The sequence below is a fragment of the Myxocyprinus asiaticus genome, chromosome 25, assembly GCF_019703515.2.
Source record: "Myxocyprinus asiaticus isolate MX2 ecotype Aquarium Trade chromosome 25, UBuf_Myxa_2, whole genome shotgun sequence".
Taxonomy (NCBI): Eukaryota; Metazoa; Chordata; class Actinopteri; order Cypriniformes; family Catostomidae; genus Myxocyprinus; species Myxocyprinus asiaticus.
The window spans coordinates 37,533,351-37,557,422 of NC_059368.1; the positions used below are offsets into that span (position 1 = coordinate 37,533,351).

General features: G+C 39.0%; 1 protein-coding gene across 3 annotated transcripts in view; it reads left to right on the forward strand.

Moving 5' to 3' along the window:
- The window catches only part of LOC127415838 (tubulin epsilon chain-like), a 31,433-nt gene that overhangs the window by 3,729 nt on the left and 3,632 nt on the right, over positions 1-24,072 (forward strand). For 2 of the 3 annotated variants that reach the window (XM_051654826.1, XM_051654827.1), the window contains exons 3-8: positions 1,903-1,955; positions 2,098-2,152; positions 6,278-6,393; positions 16,232-16,353; positions 20,103-20,290; positions 20,890-21,062. In XM_051654826.1, the coding sequence (XP_051510786.1) occupies positions 1,903-1,955; positions 2,098-2,152; positions 6,278-6,393; positions 16,232-16,353; positions 20,103-20,290; positions 20,890-21,062 (707 nt within the window). Of the gene's footprint in view, positions 1-1,902; positions 1,956-2,045; positions 2,153-6,277; positions 6,394-16,231; positions 16,354-20,102; positions 20,291-20,889; positions 21,063-24,072 lie in introns of all 3 variants that reach the window. The other variant, XM_051654828.1, reaches the window with a different exon arrangement.

Sequence of the window (24,072 nt, forward strand, 5' to 3'; positions counted from 1 at the left end):
TGTTGGGCTACACAGATGGGCTACAGCAGCAGAAAACCCCTCTGGGTACCACTACTGTCAGCTTAGAACAGGAAACTGAGGCTGCAGTGGGCACAGACTCACCAAAACTGGACAGTAGATGATTGGAAACACATCGCCTGGTCTGACAAATCAGAATTTCTAATGAGGTACACAAATGGTTGGCCCACAACCTCAGTTTTCTGTTCTTGGCTGACAGAAGTGAACCCAACGTAGTCTTCTGCTGTTGTAGCCCATCTGCCTCAAGGTTCGACATGTTGTGCATTCTATGATGCTGGTCTGCACACTACAATTGTACAGAGGGGTTATCTGAGTTACCGTTGCCTTTCTGTCACCTCAAACCAGTCTGGAATGCTTTTCTGCACAGCACTGTTTTAACACATTTATTTGGGTTACTGTCACCTTCCTGTCAGCTCGAACCAGTCTGGCCATTCTCCTCTGACCTCTGTCATCAACAAGGCGTTTTCGTCCACAGGAGTGCCGGTCAGTGGTTTGTTTTGCATACCATTCTCTGTACATTCTAGAGACTGTTGCGAATGAAAATCCCAGGAGATCAGCAGTTACAGAAATACTCAAACCAGCCCGTCTGGCAACAACAATCATGCCACGGTCTAAATCTCTGAGATCACATTTTTCCCCATTCTGATGGTTGATGTGAACATTAACTGAACCTCCTGACCCATATCTGATAATTTTATACATTACACTGCTGCCACACGATTGGCTGGTTAGATAATCACATGAATAAGTAGATATACAGGTGTACCTAATAAAGTGTCCGGTGTGTGTGTGTGTGTGTGTATGTATGTATGTATGTATGTATGTGTATATATATATATATATATATATATATATATATATATATATATATATATATACACACACACACACACTGATCAGTCACAACATTAAAACCACCTACTTAATATTGTGTAGGTCCCCCTTGTGCCACCAAAACGGCGGCAACCTGCATCTCAGAACAGCATTCTGAGATTATATTCTTTTTAGCATAATTGTACTGAGCGGTTATCTGAGTTACCGTAGACTTTGTCAGTTCAAACCAGTCTGGCCATTCTCTGTTGTCCTCTCTTATCAACAAGGCATTTCCATCTACAGAACTGCCCCTCACTGGATGTTTTTTTGTTTTTGGCACCATTCGGAGTAAATTCTAGAGACTGTTGTGAGTGAAAAATCCAGGAGATCAGCAGTTAAATAAATACTCAAACCAGCCTGTCTGGCACCAACAGTCATCCATGCGATTATCTAATCAGCCAATCATGTGGCAGCAGTGCATAAAATCAAGCAGATATGGGTCAAGAGCTTCAGTTAATGTTCACATCAACCATCAGAATGGGGAAAAAATTTGATCTCAGTGATTTGGACTGTGGCATGATTGTTGGTGCCAGATGGGCTGGTTTGAGTATTTATTTAACTGCTGATCTCCTGGATTTTTCACTCACAACAGTCTCTAGAATTGAGATATATATATATATATATATATATATATATATATATATATATTATTTGTTTCATCAATGGAAATGTCATTTATTAATTAAATAATTAATTTGCTTTTGCGGTAATGACAAATGGGTGCAAGGAAATGTTGTATTCATTTACTTGAATAGTTATTTTTGAAAACACAAAAATGATGAAAATCAGACCATTTAAAACTGCACAACTGTTTTTAAATATGGAAAAATCGAGCAGGTTGTTGTGGAATGCTTTTTTATATTTGCCGCCTTAAAGGTTATTGCCACATAAATCTGTCTCTGTGTTTTTAATGTTTTTCTCACCCAGCACCTGCTGTGGTCTTCTGATATAAAAGGCTCTAGCCTTCATGAGTAGCTCCATTACTCAGTCTCTCTGTATTTGTCTCTGCAGAAGGGAGTTTACGATGAGGCCTTAAGCAGCTTTTTTAGAAATGTCGACCCAAGGTAACCTCACTCTCTTTCCCTTTCCGGTCTGCCACTCCCTCTCTGTCCACGGCCATTCCACATGTCCTCCTCTCCTCCAATCCACATAAGTTTACAGTGGCATCTCACGTGAGCACTGATGGTGTGTATGGTGTATTTGCAGGAGAGCTGGTGGAGCAGACTCTACAGGGGGCAGGATCACAGCTCTGAAGGCCAGGGTGAGCACCATGCAGGAAAATGTATAGATGTTGGGGAATGGAGACAAGTCTGATGGCTGCCATGTGTGCATATTTGGGCAGTTGACATGACGTGTAATTCTTACTGTCATCAAAGAAAATGGCTAAACATTTTTTTCTCTTAGATTTTCATCTTTAGGCTGGGCAGCAAAGAACACTGATTTTTGTCTGTAAATATATAAAATTATCCATTTAGATTGTTTAAAAAAAAAAAAAAAAAAAAAAACACACAATGTCTGTCCTATTAAAAAAACTGAAATATCTATCAAAATGAACAGTGTGTATAGAAATACAATTTGGATATATTGAAATTATCTAAATGAGGTCTGCTTTCATAAATGTCTGGTCATGAATTTAAAATTTTGCCCTAAAAGTGCCCCAAAAAATAAATAAAAAAATCTATTTTGTCACCAATTTTGAGACTCACAAAATCCATTTATAATTAGGTGATCTGCTAATCAGGACCCCAGCTAGAGCTACAGAGAAAATTTTCAAGCTTGTAATTTGTGAGCAACATAGTCTCATGACAACTCTTAATATATCGTACGACTTGACTCATACGAAAAGGTATGACTTTTATTCCCATAGAGATCAACCAATCAGCTTACAAAATTTCAAATCGATATAAGACCAAGTTTAATCATCAAACTTTAGCTAGCCTCCTATCCAACACTTTATAGTCAGAAAACAAATAATCATTCCATACAGTGCATCCGGAAAGTATTCACAGCACTTCACTTTTTCCACATTTTGTTATGCTACAGCCTTATTTCAAAATGGATTAAATTCATTATTTTCCTCAAAATTCTACAAACAATACCCCATAATGACAATGTGAAAGAAGTTTGTTTGAAATCTTTGCAAATTTATTAAAAATAAAAAACAAAATAAATCACATGTACATAAGTATTCACAGCCTTTGCCGTGACACTCAAAATTGAGCTCAGGTGCATCCTGTTTCCACTGATCAGCCGTGAGATGTTTCTACAATTTGATTGGAGTCCACCTGTTCAGTTGATTGGACATGATTTGGAAAGGCACACACCTGTCTATATAAGGTCCCACAGTTAACAGTGCATGTCAGAGCACAAACCAAGCCATGAAGTCCAAGGAATTGTATGTAGACCGCCAAGACAGGATTGTATCGAGGCACAGATCTGGGGAAGGGTACAGAAAAATGTCTTCAGCATTGAAGGTCCCAATGAGCACAGTGGCCTCCATCATCCGTAAATGGAAGAAGTTTGGAACTACCAGGACTCTTCCTAGAGCTGGCCGCACGGCCAAACTGAGCGATCGGGGGAGAAGGGCCTTTGTCAGGGAGGTGACCAAGAACCCGATGGTCACTCTGACAGAGCTCCAGTGTTTCTCTGTGGAGAGAGGAGAACCTTCCAGAAGAACAACCATCTCTGCAGCACTCCACCAATCAGGCCTGTATGGTAGAGTGGCCAGATGGAAGTCACTCCTCAGTAAAAGGCACATGACAGCCCGCCTGGAGTTTGCCAAAAGGCACCTGAAGGACTCTCAGACGATGAGAAACAAAGATCGAACTCTTTGGCCTGAATGGCAAGCGTCATGTCTGGAGGAAACCAGGCACCGCTCATCACCTGGCCAATACCATCCCTACAGTGAAGCATGGTGGTGGCAGCATCGTGCTGTGGGGATGTTTTTCAGTGGCAGGAACTGGGAGACTAGTCAGGATCGAGGGAAAGATGAATGCAGCAATGTACAGAGACATCCTTGATGAAAACCTGCTCCAGAGCGCTCTGGACCTCAGACTGGGGTGAAGGTTCATCTTCCAACAGGACAACGACCCTAAGCACACAGCCAAGATAACAAAGGAGTGGCTCCGGGACAACTCTGTGAATGTCCTTGAGTGGCCCAGCCAGAGCCCAGACTTGAACCCGATTGAACATCTCTGGAGAGATCTGAAAAATGGCTGTGCACTGACGCTCCCCATCCAACCTGATGGAGCTTGAGAGGTCCTGCAAAGAAGAATGGGAGAAACTGCCCAAAAATAGGTGTACCAAGCTTGAAGCATCATACTCAAAAAGACTTGAGGCTGTAATTGGTGCCAAAGGTGCTTCAACAAAGTACTGAGCTGTGAATACTTATGTACAAGTGATTTTTTTATTTTTTTTATTTTTATTTTTTAAATAAATTTGCAAAGATTTCAAACAAACTTCTTTTACGTTGTCATTATGGGGTATTGTTTGTAGAATTTTGAGGAAAATAATGAATGTAATCCATTTTGGAATAAGGCTGTAACATAACAAAATGTGGAAAAAGTGAAGCGCTGTATTATGCAATACAAATGACTGATTTAATAACATCTCTGTGGTAGTAGGTACACAAGTTATTTCCCTATTACAATCATGATTAGGTTTATGTTTGGTTGAGGGTTTAGAGTTTTTTGTGAGGGTTTAGGTTAGGGATTAAACTAAAATTCATGATAACATTGGCTTATTTATTTTTCTCTATGGAAGTAAAAGTAGTACTTTTAGCCCACTCGTAAAAATTCTTATGATTTTGCCATCTCGTACTATTATTACGACTTGTCCTTAGAACGGGTTGGTTGTGTGTGGTTCAGTTGTACCTCCACTCAAAAAATGAATTCATTACCCTTACTTCATTGAATTGAAGAATTGTAGTTTTTACAACAAATGTAGTGTCTTTCATTCAGATTACATCAGTTTCATTGAGCCAACAGAATTTAGTTGGATTAGGTCAAATTAATGTACTATAGAATTTTTAAATCAACCTCATTAGGTTTGTCAAACTTGATTTACTAAGGTTTATTTAATACATTTTCTTATGTTGGACCAACCTAATTAATTTTATTAATCATTAGTATATACCTAGTAATCAAGTGTAAGGACCGTGAAACTGTTGCCCTGTCAATTTAATAGCAACTGCTTATAGAGCCAAACAGCCAGTGTTGCCAATCTAGCGACTAGCCACAATGTCAGCGACTTTTGTAGTCTGCTTTAGCGACTTTCTTCCACATCTGGTGACACAAAAAACATCTTATCGTGAATGATGTCTCATTTTTCTCTGTGTTCTAGTGCCCCCTGTGTTTTAAGTAATATGACTGACCTGCATGCCATCAGGAGTTGGATTTATGTGCGTACGGATGTTCTATAAATCGAATGACTGACAAGCTTACGTGTTGTTGGTGTTTGTTGCGACAATCTCAACCTCATTTCACGTGCATGCTCTCCGTTTAGAAAAGAAAAGTCAGCCTACAGCGATAGAAGAGCATTGAGAAATTATCAAGCAGGGCAAGAGAGAGAGAAAGAGAGAATGGATATGAACCCCTGATCTATAATAAGGTGTAGAGATAAGTGATATGAACAGATAAGGTGTTAATGTCAAAAAGTCATTGTGGCACAGTAACACAGGCACAAGTAATATACACTGATGGGTCAGCATCACACAACAGATATGTAAAATAATAATAATAATAAGATACATTACATCTCCAAAACAGCTCCACGTGAGGCATTATAAGGCATACAGATCTATGTTTAAAAATATATAATAAAAAAAAACATCCCCAACACTATGCCGCTGCCTACCCCGGTTGCTATTGTTAGGATAATTTTGGACTTTGTCATTGTTCAATAATGCAGTTTAATTACAAACAAAATAAATAAAAAATAAATAGAAATCCCCCACTGTCTGAAAGTTTGACAATTAGTTAAATACTAATTGTTAAATCATTAGTTCAGTTAAAAAAACAAACAAACATATGATTCTACACCTTTAAAGAATTGCCGTAGCTCTTTACGGCAATTCATTTACATATGTAAATTTGACGTCTTTTGTAATAAATGATGTTATGCTTAACACCATCAAAAACTTATATACAAAGCATTTTTCTAATTGTATAATCATTGTGAAAGCTCTTTTCCTGACCTTATATTAATTGAGACATTACATGGAATATTTATTCTTTTAAAAGAAATATTAAACAGCGGGACCATCTAAATGAATTAGTGAAGTCAAAAAGTTTATGAAACTATTACCTGTTATAGCATCTAAAACATAAATTTTGTTGAATTAAAAAGTTCAAGTCCATATGTGGACTACCCATGTTCGTGTCTGCAGGCTGTGTTGGTGGACATGGAGGAGGGAGTCTTGGGCGAGATTCTGCAGGGGCCGTTGCGTCAGCTCTTCAGCAGCACACAACTCATCAGTGATGTCTCTGGTTCAGGGAACAACTGGTGAGAACAATCTGTTGGGAGTCTGTCACACTGCATTGACTCACGTACTTGAAACTCTTCCACTGGGATGTTTTTCTCTTTTCAGTGGGCATAGCATTGCTTCTTTTAAAACTGACACAGTCCCGACCTGTATCAATTACACATAATTTTGCAAGGAATACGCATGCATGTTTCTGTGACGAGATCAAAATAATTATTCAGGGGCACGGTACAGTCATTTTCAGCCCGAAGCTCATGTCATTTCTTTGAATGGGTATAATTCCTTTCCCTGCACCAAGCTTTTGTAAAAATAGGAATGGAGCTATCCATTGTATTTGTCTTCAGTGAGTTGATGAATGCAGGGGTAAACCTTGAATGCAACAGGAAAGCAGTTGTGATCTCCTGAACTCTTCCTAGAATGTTATGTTCAGCTGCTGGAGATAGTTGGCACCCATTTTTCACTAGTAAGCACTACCTCTGTAAATCAGTTCAAATCAATGTTTGGAATGTCGTGATTCACCTCAGAGGTGGTTGGTTTGGTTGATTTCTTAGAACTCTTTTATGCAGGATATTATGAAATCCCTATGGATTGGGAAAAATACTTCCGGAACCAAAACAGCTGAAAAAGTGGGTGGGCACTGTTCTCTTACTGCGCTCTCTACCTGTATGTATATTGCATATTTTATGATAGTGTTCTAGCAGAAGAATGCAGATGTCCAATCGAGGCACAAGTTCTTCCGTCAAATCTAGGGAAGTCATTTTTCAGACATTTCATTAATTGATTGTCGTAGAAAGTAATGACCGATTAATCATTAATGGAAATACTGCAAAACACACATGGAGGACTCCAAATAATAAGTGCATGTAGTCTACTGTTTAAATTAAGAAATGTAAGTATTGGCATTTTCTTAAAATATTTTTAGTTCAGTGTATTTTAAAACTATGTAAGCTACAGTTGTGCCCAAAAGTTTGCATACCCTGGCAGAAATTGTGAAATTTTGACATTGATTTTGAAAATATGACTGATCATGCAATCATCTTTTATTTAAGGATAGTGATCATATGAAGCCATTTATCATCACATAGTCGTTTGGCTCCTTTTTAAATCATAATGGTAACAGAAATCACCCAAATGGCCCTGATCAAAAGTTTATATACCCTTGAATGTTTGGCCTTGTTACAGACATACAAGGTGACACACACAGGTTTAAATGGCAATTAAAGGTTAATTTCCCACACCTGTGGCTTTTTAAATTGCAATTAGTGTCTGTGTATAAATAGTCAATGAGTTTGTTAGCTCTCGTGTGGATGCACTGAGCAGGCTAGATACTGAGCCATGGGGAGCAAAAAAGACTGTCAAAAGACCTGCGTAACAAGGTAATGGAACTTTATAAAGATGGAAAAGGATATAAAAAGATATCCAAAGCCTTGAAAATGCCAGTCAGTACTGTTCAAACACTTATTAAGAAGTGGAAAATTTGGGGATCTCTTGATACCAAGCCAAGGTCAGGTTTACTGGTTGTTTAGATCAGTGTTACTATCAGAAATAATTATTTCTTTAGTTATTAATTAATATTTAAATTAATTAATTGAATCTAACTCATTAAAGCCTCATATGGGGCTTCAGTAAATGTAGTGTGCTATGTTTAGGAGTGGGTTTGGTTATTAGCAATAATTAATAATTATCAAAGATAATTATTAATTATTAAAATCAATAGAACATTGATGAGAATCAATGTTAGCTTTTTTAATCCTTTAAATCAGCAATTATCAAAGATAATCATTCATTGTTAACATCGATGAAACATTAATTAAAATTAACACTAGCTTATTGATCATTCAAATTCAACAATCATCAAAGATAATTATCAATTATCAAAAATCAATAGAATATTAATAAGGATTAACATTGACGGGGCACCACCCTGGAATTAGGGACTAATAACCAGATAGTAAAACAGTCTCAATATTAGATTGTTTTCTTAGGAAAATCGACATCCGAAGAATATCGATTTTCGGGGATAAAAAAACAATGAATGAAGGTTTGAATCCGAGCACTGACATCCAGTCAGCATGACACAGGCGTATGCAAAACAAACCAAAACACTTCTCTTTGTAATATAAACAAAGTTTATTTATGCAGTAATATCAATTAATAATTAATACAATGCAGTCAATAAACTTCCGACTTACAACTACAAACTAAACAGTGATATGATTAGATATGGAAATAAAAATAATCCTATAACACATAAGGTGTTTGTGTGACTGTGTGTGTGTGTGTGTGTGTGTGTGTAAGGAGGGACGTGCACAAAATGGCGGACATGACTCTCGTGGAGAGTATGTCATGCGAGACTTCCGGCCAGGGAATTTGACCGTGAATGGGGGCGGCGAGAAACCAGTCAATGGCGTCTACCAGTTACCGCGTGTATCCGCTTGTACGATAGCTTAGGGACAAAGCTGGGCTTTAGCATTAAGCTATCTAGGAGCCAGAAATGTGTGCCAGAATGTTTGTGAGGGGTCGCGTGCGTGCGTGTGTGTGTGTGTGTGTGTGTGTGTGTGTGGTTAATACGAGAGAGAGAGAGAGAAGTGATGGCCCTAAAGCCGATTTCGCGATCGTGGGAGAGAAAGCAGCTGTTAGTTCATCGCTCAGAGACGCGGTGGATGGCTCGTAAACAGTCCCACGTACTTTGACTCTTTAATGGATGAACTCAGTTTACCTGTCTCGCCCGCGATGGTGAAATTGCACAACAGTCCAATTTGGTTGGACCACAATACAGCAAAACAAATTCGTGATAATTAATACCCTGAGTATTAATAATGAGCGGACATGGCAGTCCGTAAACTGTACAAGCAAAAACCTTGAAACACAAGAATAACACACTATAATATTCTATCTCTGCCCAGACGTAAACCTCTTACTTGAATCGCATGAGGACACAGGTAGAATGTGTTTTCCTCCGTCCTTTAACTCCGACCCGGTTCCTTGAGGCTCGGGTGATGACGGTAGGCCGTTTCCTCGCTCTGTTGGCGGGCACGGCTGTTGATTCTCGGTGGGCTAGCGGAGAACTCAGAAATGTCGACTTGATTGAAGATGGAAGAGAAATCTTTAATCTCTTCACTTCTGCAGGCAAACGGATAAAGTTGCGGATTGCTCGGCGGTCTCCTTCGGATCCGTTAGAGTGTTCAGTTGAACACAGAGTAATCTCAACTCGTCCAGCGAGATGGAGATTGTATGGCCACAGTGTGCCACAAGGTTGCACCTGAGAGCAGCGATGAGCTGCATCTACACGCTGCAAACAAATTTGCTGGAAGCAAATCCCGGAAGCATTTCAGAGGTATTTCAACTCCTGATGATGTCATGTTTGAGGGACGTTCTGTTGTGTGCCTCATCCAATAGGAGTTGAGAGTTCGATCCTTTAGTGAGCAAGGCTTCATGGGATTTGTAGTCTGTTTTGGACTCCCTTTGTTTGATTTTGGCGCGTTTGTGGGGGCCTGAGTTAGGTTTTTACGACTGTGTTAGGCCTGCCTTTGCCTTCTATCTGAATACATGAGGCCCAACAAGACCAAGAAAGATTTCAGCCACAACTGCCAGAAGAATTGTTTGGGATACAAGGAAAAACCCACAGGTAACCTCAGAAGAAATACAGGCTGCTCTGGAAAAAGATGGTGTGGTTGTTTCAAGGAGCACAATACTTGTTGACCCCTCTCCAAACATAGCACTTATGGTTGTGACCATAAAGCTCTATTTTGGTCTCGTCACTCCAAATTACAGTGTGCCAGAAGCTGTGAGGCGTGTCAAGGTGATGTCGGGCATATTGTAACCAGCCTTTTTTGTGGCATTGGCTTCTTTCTGGCAACTCGACCATGTAGCTCATTTTTGTTCAAGTATTGTTGTATTGTGCTCCTTGAAACAACCACACCATCTTTTTCCAGAGCAGCCTGTATTTCTCCTGACAGAAACACTGGACTTGAGCAATCCGTCGGCAAAGTTGTCACGGGGGTCCTCGTAGGCGTACTTGGACTGTTTGAGTTTGGAGGGATGGACGCCAGCTGGCACTGTCATGCGCGGGGTTAATGCACACGTTTTCTTTTTTCTGTTTGTTTTGTTCCGGGGGATGTTCGGGTTTTAATGGTCGCACCAATGTTGGAATGTTGTCGTTGTAATTTGTTTTTGACACACAATCTATTTTTTCTTATGTCAAAATGTCAAATGTTAATATGAGTGGATTGTGTCTCTCCACATGGTATGTGAATGGGTTGGGGCACCCCATAAAAAGAAGGAAGGTTATTTATCTTCTTAAGCATAAGAAATATGATATAGTGTTTCTACAAAAAAAGCACCTTTCTCCGCAGGAAGCGGAAACATTTGGAAAGATATGGGGCTGTTTATAGTGCTGTCTTGAGTAAGAGCAGAGGAGTCATTACACTGATAAGTTAACATCTACAATTCAAATGTATCAAACAGAGTAGAGATAAATTAGGAAGAGTCATTATAGTTTTAGCTGAAATTCAGGGACAGTGTTTTATTTTGGCTAATATTTATGCACCTAACGTGGATGATCAGGGCTTTTTTATAGATCTTGAAGGGATGTTGCAAGCCGTTGGCACCCTTCATGATATAATATTGGGAGGAGACTTGAATCTTTTGATGGACTCTGTCCTTGATCATAGTGAAGCAAAAGTGTGCAAGCCCCCTAGAGCAACATTGACGCTTCACAGGATGTGTAAAAAATCTTGGTCTTACAGATATTTGGAGACTTTTGAACCCATCTGATAGGGACTATAATTTTTTTCATCAGTCCATAAGATTTACTCTAGAATAGATTTTTTTATATATATCTAAGTCCCTCATTTCATCTGCTCAATTGGAAACATTTTAGTCTCAGATCATGCCCTGGTGTGTTTAGAGGTGTTGCCACATACAGAGAAAAATAAATCATATAGTTGCCGTTTTAATGTATCCCTTTTGCAAAATCCTGAATTCAAACAAATACTAAAGACTGAAATCAATGTCTATATGGTAGAGCCTGACTGATATGGGATTTTTGAGACCGATACTGATTTTAGAGGGGGCAAATTCACCGATTACCGATATAGCTAATTTTTGTGCTGGAATGAAAACAGACCTTTTCTGTGTGGATTGTGCACCGATTTTACACCGATATGACTATGCAAAGGTACTCAGAAGGCTGCTTTCTCAAATATTTTTATCAAAGAATATTTGTCATTATTATTACACATTGTCAACAAATTCAGAAATGAACACTGATTAAAAAAGAATAAATAAAAATACAATAAATAGCTAAATAAACATCAGTAGTACTGTTTAGTATCAGTCAAATGCTGACTATTTTAATACTGCCAGTCAATTAGGGGCAGGTTGTAAAACGAGAAGCATTTACACCTGCCGAGTCAAGAAATAAACAGCGGCAGCTGTGTTACACTGTATTCTGCTATACAAGTTCAGGGGAAAATTTCAACGCTGGAAAACCAGACTTTTAAATATGACATTTTGTAAATGCAACGACTGGAATCGTTCAGTTGAAGGGGGTACCAAACTGCGAATCGAGAATAAAACAGTTTGGTGAATACATGTTTACACAATAACTTCCACTCAGCTGACAAGCAATGAAAGTAGCTACGTGGTTGGTTAGTTAGCTATAAACTCGTTGTCACAGAGAGCAAAAGATGGACTTTATTTGCTTTCCAGCATTGCGTCTCACCAACTAGGTAACAATGTAGTGTGAAATCAACACTCGACAGACACAATCCACCTCCACACCTTTGTCTGCTAATAGTTGTACATCTGGGCCTTCCACATCTCTTTCTGTCCTTGTTAGAGCCAGTTGTCCTTTTGTGTTGTAGTGTACACCTTTGTACGAAATCTTAAGTTTTTTGGCAATTTCAAGCATTGTATAGCCTTCTTTCCTCAAAACAATGATTGACTGATGAGTTTCTAGAGAAAGCTGTTTCTTTTTTTCCATTTTTACCTAATACTGTCCTTAAGACATTACATTTTTTATTGCCATTTTCATATTGCATACTGTGGCAACTCAAAAACAAACACAAAGACAATGTTAAGTTTCATTTAACAAACCAAATAGTGGGGCCTGGGTAGCTCAGCGAGTAAAGATGCTGACTACCACCCCTGGAGTCGCGAGTTCGAATCCAGAGCGTGCTGAGTGACTCCAGCCAGGTCTCCTAAGCAACCAAATTGGCCTGGTTGCTAGGGAGGGTAGAGTCACATGGGGTGACCTCCTTGTGGTCACTTTAATGTGGTTCCCGCTCTCGGTGGGGCGCGTGGTGAGTTGTGCGTGGATGCCGTGGAGAATAGTGTGAAGTCTCCACATGCGCTATGTCTGCGCTATGTCAGATGCGGAGGCAACTGAGATTCATCCTCCGCCACCCTGATTGAGGTGAGTCACAATGCCACCACAAGGACTTAGAGTGCATTGGGAATTGGGCATTCCAAATTGGGGAGGGAAAAAAAATTGCTTTCAACTGTGTTTGATATAATGGCAAGTGAATTTCTAGTACCAAATTAGCAATTTAGCATGATTACTCAAGAATAAGGTGATTGCTGCTGGAAATGGGGCCTATCTAGATTTGATCAAAAATTAATTTTTTCAAATAGTGATGGTGCTGTTTTTTACATCACTAATGTCCTGACTATACTTTGTGATCAGTTGAATGCCATTTTGGTGAATTGAAGTACTAATTTCCTTCCGAAGCAGCAAAATCTGTACATTATTCCAAACTTGTGGCCGCGCGCGCGTGTGTGTGCACGTGTGTGTGTGTGCACGTGTGTGTGTGTGCGCGTGTGTGCGCGCGTGTGTGCGCGCGTGTGTGCGTGTGTGTGTGTGTGTGTGTGTGTGTGTGTGTATATATATATATATATATATATATATATATATATATATATATATATATATATATATAAACAAACTCCTCTCACCTTCAACTGCTTTAATTTTCAGCAAACTTAACATGTGTAAATATTTGTATGAACATAAAAAGATTCAACAACTAAGACATAAACTGACATGTGACTGACAGAAATGGAATAATGTGTCCCTGAACAAAGGGGTGGTCAAAATCAAAAGTAACAGTCAGTATCTGGTGTGGCCACCAGCTGCATTAAGTACTGCAGTGCATCTCCTCCTCATGGACTGCACCAGATTTGCCAGTTCTTGCTGTAAGATGTTACCCCACTCTTCCAACAAGGCACTTGCAAGTTCCCGGACATTTCTGGGGGGAATGGCCCTAGCCCTCACCCTCTGATCCAACAGGTCCCAGACGTGCTCAATGGGATAGAGATCCGGGCTTTTCACTGGCCATGGCAGAACACTGACATTCCTGTCTTGCAGTAAAACATGCACAGAATGAGCAGTATGGCTGTTGGCATTGTCATGCTGGAGGGTCATGTCAGGATGAGCCTGCAGGAATGGTACCACATGAGGGAGGAGAACGTCTTCCTTGTAACTCACAGCGTTGAGATTGCCTGTAATGACAACAAGCTCAGTCCGATGATGCCGTGACACACCGCCCCAGACCACAATGGACCCTCCACCTCCAAATCGATCTCGCTCCAGAGTACAGGCCTCGGTGTAACACTCATTCCTTCGATGATAAACGCGAATCCAACCATCACCCCTGGTGAGACAAAACCGCGACTCGTCAGTGAAGAGCACTTTTTGCCTGTCCTGTCTGGTCCAGCGAAGGTGGGTTTGTGCCCATAGGTGACATTGTTGTCTATAATGTCTGGTAAGGAACTGCCTTACAGCAGGCCTACAAGCCCTCAGTCCAGCCTCTCTCAGCCTATTGCGGACAGTCTGAGCACTGATGGAGGGATTGTGCGTTCCTGGTGTAACTCGGGCAGTTGTTGTTGCCATCCTGTACCTGTCCCACAGGTGTGAAATTCGGATGTACCGATCCTGTGCAGGTGTTGTTACACGTGGTCTGCCACTGCGAGGATGATCAGCTGTCCTTCCTGTCTCCCTGTAGCGCTGTCTTAGGCGTCTCACAGTACGGACATTGCAATTTATTGCCCTGGCCACATCTGCAGTACTCATGCCTCCATGCAGCATGCCTAAGGCACATTCACGCAGATGAGTAGGGACCCTGGGCATCTTTCTTTTGGTGTTTTTCAGAGTCAGTAGAAAGGTCTCTTTAGTGTCCTAAGTTCTTATAACTGTGACCTTAATTGCCTACGGTCTGTAAGCTGTTAGTGTCTTAACGACCGTTCCACAGGTGCATGTTCATTAATTGTTTATGGAAAACATTGTTTAAACCCTTTACAATAAAGATCTGTAAAGTTATTTGGAGTTTTACAAAATTATCTTTAAAATACAGTGTCCTGAAAAAGGGATGCAGAAAACAATGTTTCTGCCTGCATCATCTACATATGAGAGGAGGTGAAGGATCCACATCTGTGTTGCAGACAAGACTTGACATACAGCGCACAAGCAGCAATGCACCCTCTAGCGGCAGATGACTGTATAGACAGTCAGATCAACATATGCTGGCATGATTACTGAATGCACTTGTTCTAAAATTAATCGATGACCGATAAGCTTAATCGATCTAATTATTACCGACAATTAATCAATTAGCAATTAATCATTAACATCCCTAGTCAAATATTAATTTATTAATTTACTTTTTACCCAAGTATAGAGGAGTGCATTTGTATTGGACTTATTAGTCACATTTTAATAAGTTTAGTAAGACATTGCCATTTTTGCTTAATGGGAATTGCTTTGGTTATTCATTCATGCAGACAGTATTGGAGCTGCTCCTGTAAGCTGTTGTATGAACAGGACAATTCAAGAGTCACATGTTTTCATATATGGTGGTCAATCCCAAATACTGTAGCCATGGTGGCTGTCAAACCTAGATCAGGGCCGACATATTTAGTCCTTAAGTCTACATAACATGCATTTCAAAACTTCCTAACTCATTTCTATACTTTACATGGATAAGACCAAACCTGTAAGCACAAGTGACCAGTTGGCAGGTTTTTGACAGACGTTTAACCCGATGGAAATGGTTTGTAAAGAACACGGGAACACCTTGTCAAGAACATTTTTTATGTCTAAGATGCCCCCACTCCCACTTTCTTAAGACTGCATGTTACTATTTCTCATATACTTCAGAAGCACCTGACAGCCTCCAGGCACTTTGCTGAAATTCAGACTTAATTGTTTTGAGTGTTTAAGTGGCTTGTCATGTATCAGCACTCATGGTTGATTGCTTTGATTTAGAGTGAAATGACACCAGCCAGTTTTAAAGGAATAGTTCACCCAAAAATGAATTTTTTGCACAGAAGAAAGACAGTAATACAGGTTTTGAACAACATGAGGGTGAGTCAGTGATGACAGAATTATAATCTTTGGGTGAAATATCCCTTTAACCTATGACTAAAGAGAAGTCAAACTCAATTAAACCTTGCCATGTTGGCTCAGAGCAGCTGTCGAGTTACGAAAATAAAAAGAGGGATCACCTTTAAATCTTTTCTTTTTTTTTATTTTTTTTTTTTAGCTCTGTTCCAAATCCTAGTGATCTGCCTACCCAGACAGCATTTTAACATCAGGTTAACAGCAGGTTAGCAGGCATCATACAGTAGATGTGCTCCAGAGTCCTGATGCAAAGGCTATTCCAAACACTAGGCTGCAAGTTTAGAGTTCTATATTTGCATTTATGTTTTCATAGTACATCAAGCTCTTTTACGTCAAAACAGAAAAATAAATTTTGATCACTAATGAAATGATTCCTTTTATAATGAATTAGAATATTGTTTTTAGTTTATTTCAGTTAACCGACTGATTTGTTAGTTTGTTTGGTGTCTAATCTTCAGGGCTGTCGGGCACCACACATACGGCTCAGCCTACAGAGAGCAGATTGTGGATCAGGTCCGCAGGGCTGCAGAACACTGTGATTGCCTTCAATGCTTTTTTCTCGTTCACTCCATGGGAGGAGGTGAGTTCTATCCTGCACTCCCATGATCTCACTCAAGTTGTTTCACGGTTCAACTTACAGGCTTTTTTTTTTCTGTTAGCCCAGTTGGCCAACAGTGCAGAATTTTACTTGCTGTTTATAAATATATTAATATTTATTATAAATCTTTTTTTCTTTTTTCAAAAAACAAATATCAACAAAGAAGAAAGAAAATAAATAATGATTGTAATTTGCAATAACAGCTTAAAATGTTAAACCTAGGGATGAGAATTGTAAGGAATGTAACAATTTCTGTTCCGATTCCTTAATGGTCCCATTAACGATTGTTACTTTTGAGGAAGGAATATTTGGAAATGAATGCAATTTTTATTGCTTTTACTGCACTCAGCAGTCTGGTGCCAAGTGATGAGATCATTTCAGATTGAAATGAAAAAAGTAGATCTGCACACTGTTATATCATTCCCTTTTATTGATTAAAACAACAGCAATGTTTCGATCTGATCTTCGTCATATTTTAAAGGTTCACTCTGTAACTTTTTGTTCATGTCATCTTGGACTTACAGTGACACCTAGTGGTGTGGATGCAGCATCATTCAAAATCAATAGTTTTCAGTTGCAGATGCCATTGTAGAAATTCACTGTTCACAATCAGCCATAATTAATTTAATCCAAGAGTGAAAGTGTCCAATAACAAGACGGTTTCTGAGGTTAAGTGATTAGTATTCAGCTGGTCATGTGATTCTAAAATGGCAGCCCTCATGAGGGTGCCCCTGCCCCATGTCGAATAAAACAGCTTTTATAAAGTTACTGATATGACTAGAGTCCTCATCTCATGTGAGTGATCATGATTTTGTACATACAGTATGTTTCAAAATCACAGTTAATTTCTTTAGGAGTAAATCTTTTGTCACCTGTTGAAGTTTTGGATGTGCATGCATTTTTCTCTCTTTTGTTGAATCATTTCAGATTTCAAAAGAGCAGATAAAGCAAATAATAGATAAATGTAATACAAATATTGCAAAAGATGTTTTTACACTGACTTTACAGTATAATGACTTTTTGCAATGCAGTAATTGGTGCTGTATATTTAAAAAACAATTCCAAACAAACTGATGTGATAACATATTTCATTCATATATCTTCCTTCTAGAAAATTCCACTGATTACAACAAAACTATTAAAACATTTTTTATGAACACCAGTCACTGCAATGCATAATATCTCAGGAGCCTTAAAGGGATAGTTCACCCAAAAATGAAAATTCTCTCATTATTTATTCATCCTCATGCCATCCCAGGTGTGTATAAACTTTCTTTCTTCACCAGGGTAGGGTTGCACCAGCTGTGCGTAAGGTCTTACATAAGTTGGGACGCAAAGTTCACACTAAGGGCTTAGTAACTACTAGTTAGTTTGTAACTAAGTTGGTGCTTAACTTGGATGCACCACCTGTTCTTAAGACAAGACTTAGCTAGTAGGGCGTAAGCTTTCCGTAATGCATAGTCGCATAATATGGCGTTTACCTGTATTGATCCAATAAACAGCCTTCAAATTTGTACACAGAAGTATTAAAAGCCGTGAATTTCAGTTTGATCTCATTACGGTTGATGTTCAAACCTTGTTTGTTCACGTAACTGTCAGCTGTAATAAATTATATCCCCATTAAAATACGATACGTAATAAAAGTAGATTTAATAATAGTATATTTGCCCTGTGTAAATAACAATATATAGGAACTGTATCTGTGATAAATAAATATTAATACAACGGGCTGTAAAAATAGACATTTATTCATTTTAATATCCTATATATATTTTGAATGTGTTGAAACTTGACACCCGGTGACGCATCCTGAAAACTGCACCGTTAGATCGGTTTCATGCTAAAGAGCAGCTTAAAAGTACGTTTTTTTTTTCTTCTCTCGTAAATGTAAACGAGTGTAATTGTCAACAGCATACTGTATGTCAAAAGAATTGGAGCCTGTCACGCAAAACATGAGCTCATTGATGTCATAAAATAGTAGTCTATTCCATCCGTTCATGTGTAGGGATACGTCCTACCTAAGTTTAATGGTGCAATGCTCAAATATTTAGTAGTGTGTAAATTGTGACTTAGTGCCCATTTACGCCACAACTAGTACGTGTAGCTGGTGCAGCTGGCCCCAGAACACATTTGAAGAAAATTAGAAAAATGTCTCAGTAGGTCCTTAAAATGCAAGTGAATGCCGATTTCTCTTTTGAAACCTCAAAAATCACAGGCACTCAGTATAAACATCATCGATACGACTCCAGCGGTTAAATTAATGTCTTCTAAAGTGATACGATTGCTTTTGGTGCGAAAAATATAAATATTTAAGTACTTTTTAACTGTAAATTGTCGTTTCCAGTAAGCTTCAGGAGAGGGTGGAGATCACGTGGGGTCTCGTGTGATATATTCGCGTTGCCATGATACAGAGGTAATCTCACATTCTCCACTCGGTTGAGACATCCAGGATAAGCACACAAACGCACCATTGTGAGTAAAGAAACAGATTAATGCAGATCTAAACCAAAGTCAACAAAGCTTCTGTACAGCGTTCCTCCTCACTTGTAAACAATTCTGCTCTTCCATGTGTTTTGCACGTGCCTCAGTTCTCACGTATCTCACGTGCCAACGCAATTACATCACACTCGCATACCACTGCTGACCGGAAGCGACGATTTAGAGATAAAAAGTACTTAAATATTTATCTTTTTCGCACCAAAAGGGATCGTGGTACTTTAGAAGACACTGATTTAACAGCTGGAGTCGGATGGATGACGTTTACGCTGACTATCTGTTCTTTTTAGAGCTTTAAAAGTCGAATCACCATTTACTTCCATTTTAAGGACCTACTGAGCTGAGATATTTTTCTAATTTTCTTCAAATGTGTTCTGGTGAAAAAAAAAAATTCATACATACACCTGGGATGTCATGAGAGTGAGTAAATAATGAGAGAATTTTCATTTTTGGGTGAACTATCACTTTAAGTAAAACATTACATAACACAATGACAGTTCTTCATTCATTTTGAGTAGGGCATGATAAAAGTCATAACTTCCAGGTCAGTGAGATTAATTCAGTAACTGCTCCAACTGGTGTTTTTGATTCAGACTGCAAAAAAAGGGCTTATAAGAGTCACTCGTTCGGGAACCAGATAACACTGGTCATGTTGTGTGTTTCACGCTGTACATTTAAAAGAACCGCCACATTAGAGTCATTTGTTCGGAAATTGGACTACGCTGGTTGTGCTGTGTGTTTCACGCTGTAGATTCAGTAGGGGGCAGAGCTGCTACTTAATTTCGCAAAAAATAGCACAATCAAGAACCTGTAAATGGTTCTGGTATTTATATTTTTATTTTTTAATTTTTTAAAGGAACTGGTTCAGAAAAATAACCTGTTCTAATTTCCCAACCCTAGTTACAGCTATAATGTAACTCTGACAGACTTGTAGACTTCAAAAGACTTCACTGCTAAACATTTGCTGGAAAATGACAGCATGCAGTGCAAAACATTACTGATTTGTTTATAATTTTAACACATTTTAACTGATGCTTCCAAGACTAATGTTTATAAGTCTATAAGACTAAGCCGTTCCTGCAATTTCGACAAAACTTCCCCTATGTCAGCCAGCTAGATAACTTTATGTTGGCGACATAAAAGAACATAAGCACTGGCCTTATTTTTGATAATTCTTAATGTTGAGCCCTGTATTTTCTTGATTTGTATTTATAAGAGTACATTTGTGTGCTTAGGGACAGGATCGGGTTTAGGTACATTTGTGTTGAAGCTTCTAGAAGAGGAGTTCCCAGAGGTCTATCGGATAGTAACCTCTGTCTACCCGACAGCAGAAGATGATGTCATCACCTCTCCTTACAACAGCGTCCTGGCCATGAAAGAACTCACTGAGCATGCAGACTGTGTCTTGCCTGTCGATAACCAGGTATGCCTCTCTCCATTTAAAGCAGCTGTTCACCCAAAAATGTAAATTCTGTGATCATTTATTCACCTTATGTCACTCCAAACATATTTGACAAAATTCCAATCTCTTTCTTCTGTGAAACACAAGTAAATGTTTGGCATTAGTTGTCTCGTAGCCAATCGCAGTGCACCAAGTTTGAATGTGCACCAGCGCAAATGAGATTTGGGTGTCATTGCGGAGGGAATGATTGTCAGCAAATAACAACTTACATTTCAGACTTTTCCTCACACAAAGCTATTGTTTGTCTATAGAAGAGTTGTAATACAGCATATTAATAATATGGATTACTTTTATGCTACTTTTTTGCCATTTTAGGAGCTTCACAGCCCCACTATAAGCTTCCGCTGTATTAAATGTATTAAGATCAGTGTGCACATTCTGCTAAAAATCGTCTATTTTGTTCCACGGTAGAAAGAATGTCATGGAGATTGAGCGACATGAGGGTGCATTATGATGACAGAATTTTCATTTTTGAGTGGATTGTGCCTTTAAAGGCAAGTGAATACTGTGTCAGGATGAGGCAAATCAATTATTCTTTCTCTTTGCATTTTCTTCTGAAGTCTCTGGTGGATATTGTTGGTAAGATACAGCATATGTCCCACACTGGAAAACTTGGCAGTGTCATCAAGAAGGAATCAACCATCATTTCTGGGCAGGGAGGGATGGTGAAGGTTGAGAAGCCCTTTGATGCCATGAACAACATTGTGGCCAACCTACTTCTTAATATTACCAGGTACCAGATAGGTTGAGATGTATTGGTAGCTTTACATTTCATGAAAGAGAAATGAACCCATTAAAAAAGGCAATAATTATGCCTATTTATAATCATTAAGGCTAATTGAAATGATACATGTTTTACACCTGAAACAAAGACGTACTAAATGCAAAAAGCGTTCAAAACAGAGTACTTAACAGTAAAAGTAAACAAATCTGTAAGATTGTACAGCTGGCTCGTTGAGCTGAGTTGAGCTGTGGTCAGTTAAATACAGAGAAACTTCAATGAAAGATTTGACATGCATCTTCTGCCCTCTACACACATTATATTCAAGACGTGTCTCTCATTGAAACCGAAGTAGACATGTTCTTGAAGGAACAGTGGCATTTTTGTTACTCTGTGGTGATCAACATACAGTATCTTATGGAGTAATATTAATTGCAAATCATATAGCATATTAAATGATATTGTATACCATTACAAAACCAGTACATTTTGAATTGGTACATTATAGGGGTCTAACAAGATGTCCTAGAAATATGCCTTCAAATCAAGTTACACATGTTTTTGTTGGGCACTATGGTATTGATAATGTCAATTGAGATAAATGTAGGGTCACTGTACTAAAATAGTACTGTGCAAAGGCAAAACGCAGTAACAACTCAATTGTGACAAAATATGTACAAGTAATGACAGAAATAATTTTTTTAGATTATGATCTGTCCTGTAACATAGGTTTGGCTCAACTTTGCTCAGATTGAGAGAAAATGGAATGGGGAAAATTGACCAATCCACACTGGGCTGGACAATCCAAAAAAGCCATTTTTATCTGATCCAGTGTTGCTATTAATGATGCTGAAGAAATATTGAATCCAGAGCATCAAGTATTGAGTAGATACTTTGGTATTGACTTGGTACCAAAGTATTGGTACTTTTGACATACCTACTTAAAAATTTATTTCCAGTGTGACTTCTTTATGGCATGTGGTGTGTTGCAACTAGCTTTAGTGCTTAAGCCAACCTCAGTTCAACACTTGTATCTCAAATAATGTCCATGTTCATACAGCGTGAGGTGATGGTAAATCGTTAAACTTATATTTGTAAGGTCTTTGCTGACGTTTTGCTAGTTGCCACATTCACTATTATTTACAGTTGTTTTGTCAGACCAGCCATGGAGCCAAGTACAGTTGAAGTCAGAAGTTTACATACACCTTAGCCAAATACATTTAAACTCAGTTTTTCACAATTCCAGACATTTAATCGTAGAAAACATTCCCTGTCTTAGGTCAGTTAGGATCACTATTTTAAGAATGTGAAATGTCAGAATAATAGTAGAGAGAATGATTTATTTCAGTTTTTATTTCTTTCATCACACTCCCAGTGGGTCAGAAGTTTACATACACTTTGTTAGTATTTGGTAGCATTGTTTTTAAGTTGTTTAACTTGGGTCAAAACGTTTTGGGTAGCCTTTCACAAGCTTCTCACAATAAGTTGCTGGAATTTTGGCCCATTCCTCCAGACAGAACTGGTGTAACTGAGTCAGGTTTGTAGGCCTCCTTCCTCGCACACGCTTTTTCTGTTCTGCCCACAAATTTTCGGATTGAGATCAGGGCTTTGTGCCACTCCAGTACCTTGACTTTGTTGTCCTTAAGCCATTGTGCCACAACTTTGGTGGTATGCTTGGGGCATTGTCCATTTGGAAGACCCATTTGCAACCGAGCTTTAACTTGGCTGATGTCTTGAGATGTTGCTTCAATATATCCACATAATTTTCCTTCCTCATGATGCCATCTATTTTGTGAAATGCACCAGTCCCTCCTGCAGCAAAGCACCCCCACAACAGGATGCTGCCACCCCCATGTTTCAAGGTTGGGATGGTGTTCTTCGGCTTGCAAGCCTCACCCTTTTTTCTCCAAACATAACGATGGTAATTATGGCCAAACAGTTAAATTTTTGTTACATCAGACCAGAGGACACTTCTCCAAAAAGTAAGATCTTTGTCCCCATGTGCACTTGCAAACTGTAGACTGGCTTTTTTATGGCAGTTTTGGAGCAGTGGCTTCTTCCTTGCTGAGCAGCCGATAACCTTGCTGAGGTTATGTCAATATAGGACTCATTTGACTGTGGATATAGATACTTGTCTACCTGTTTCCTCCAGCATCTTCACAAGGTCCTTTGCTGTTGTTCTGGGATTGATTTGCACTTTTCACACCAAACTATGCTCATCTCTAGGAGACAGAATATGTCTCCTTCCTGAGCGGTATGATGGCTGCGTGGTCCCATGGTGTTTATGCTTGTGTACTATTGTTTGTACAGATGAACATTGTATCTTCAGGCATTTGGAAATTGCTCCCAAGGATGAACCAGACTTGTGGAGGTCCACAATGTTTTTTTCTGGGGTCTTGGCTGATTTCTTTTCATTTTCCCATGATGTCAAGCTAAGAGGCACTGAGTCTGAAGGTAGGCCTTAAAATACATCCACAGGTACACCTCCAATTCAGTACACTTCCTATCAGAAGCTAATTGTCTAAACGCTAGACATAATTTTCTGGAATTTTCCAAGCTGCTTAAAGGCACAGTTAACTTAGTGTATGTAAACTTCTGACCTACTGGAATTGTGATAGTCAATTAAAAGTGAAACAATCTGTCTGTAAACAATTGTTGGAAAAAATATTTGTGTCATGCACACAGTAGATGTCCTAAATTACTTGCCAAAACTATAGTTTGCCCATATTAAATCTGTGAAGTGTTTAAAAAAGACGTTTTAATGACTTCAACCTAAGTGTATGTAAATTCTGACTTCAACTGTAACTCCGCCACTTCCGTTACATACGATTTGTGCTGAGTGCAGGAAGTGTCAAACGTTCCACACTCCGTTTTGACAGTTGAAGAAGTGGATCAACCGGGTACACATGGTACACTTCTTTTTATTGCATTTTCAGTGCTAGCACACTAATCACACTACTTACACTACAAAATGACGTGGAATAGCACAGAAGTGTGCAATTTGGGGTGCATCGTTTTAGAC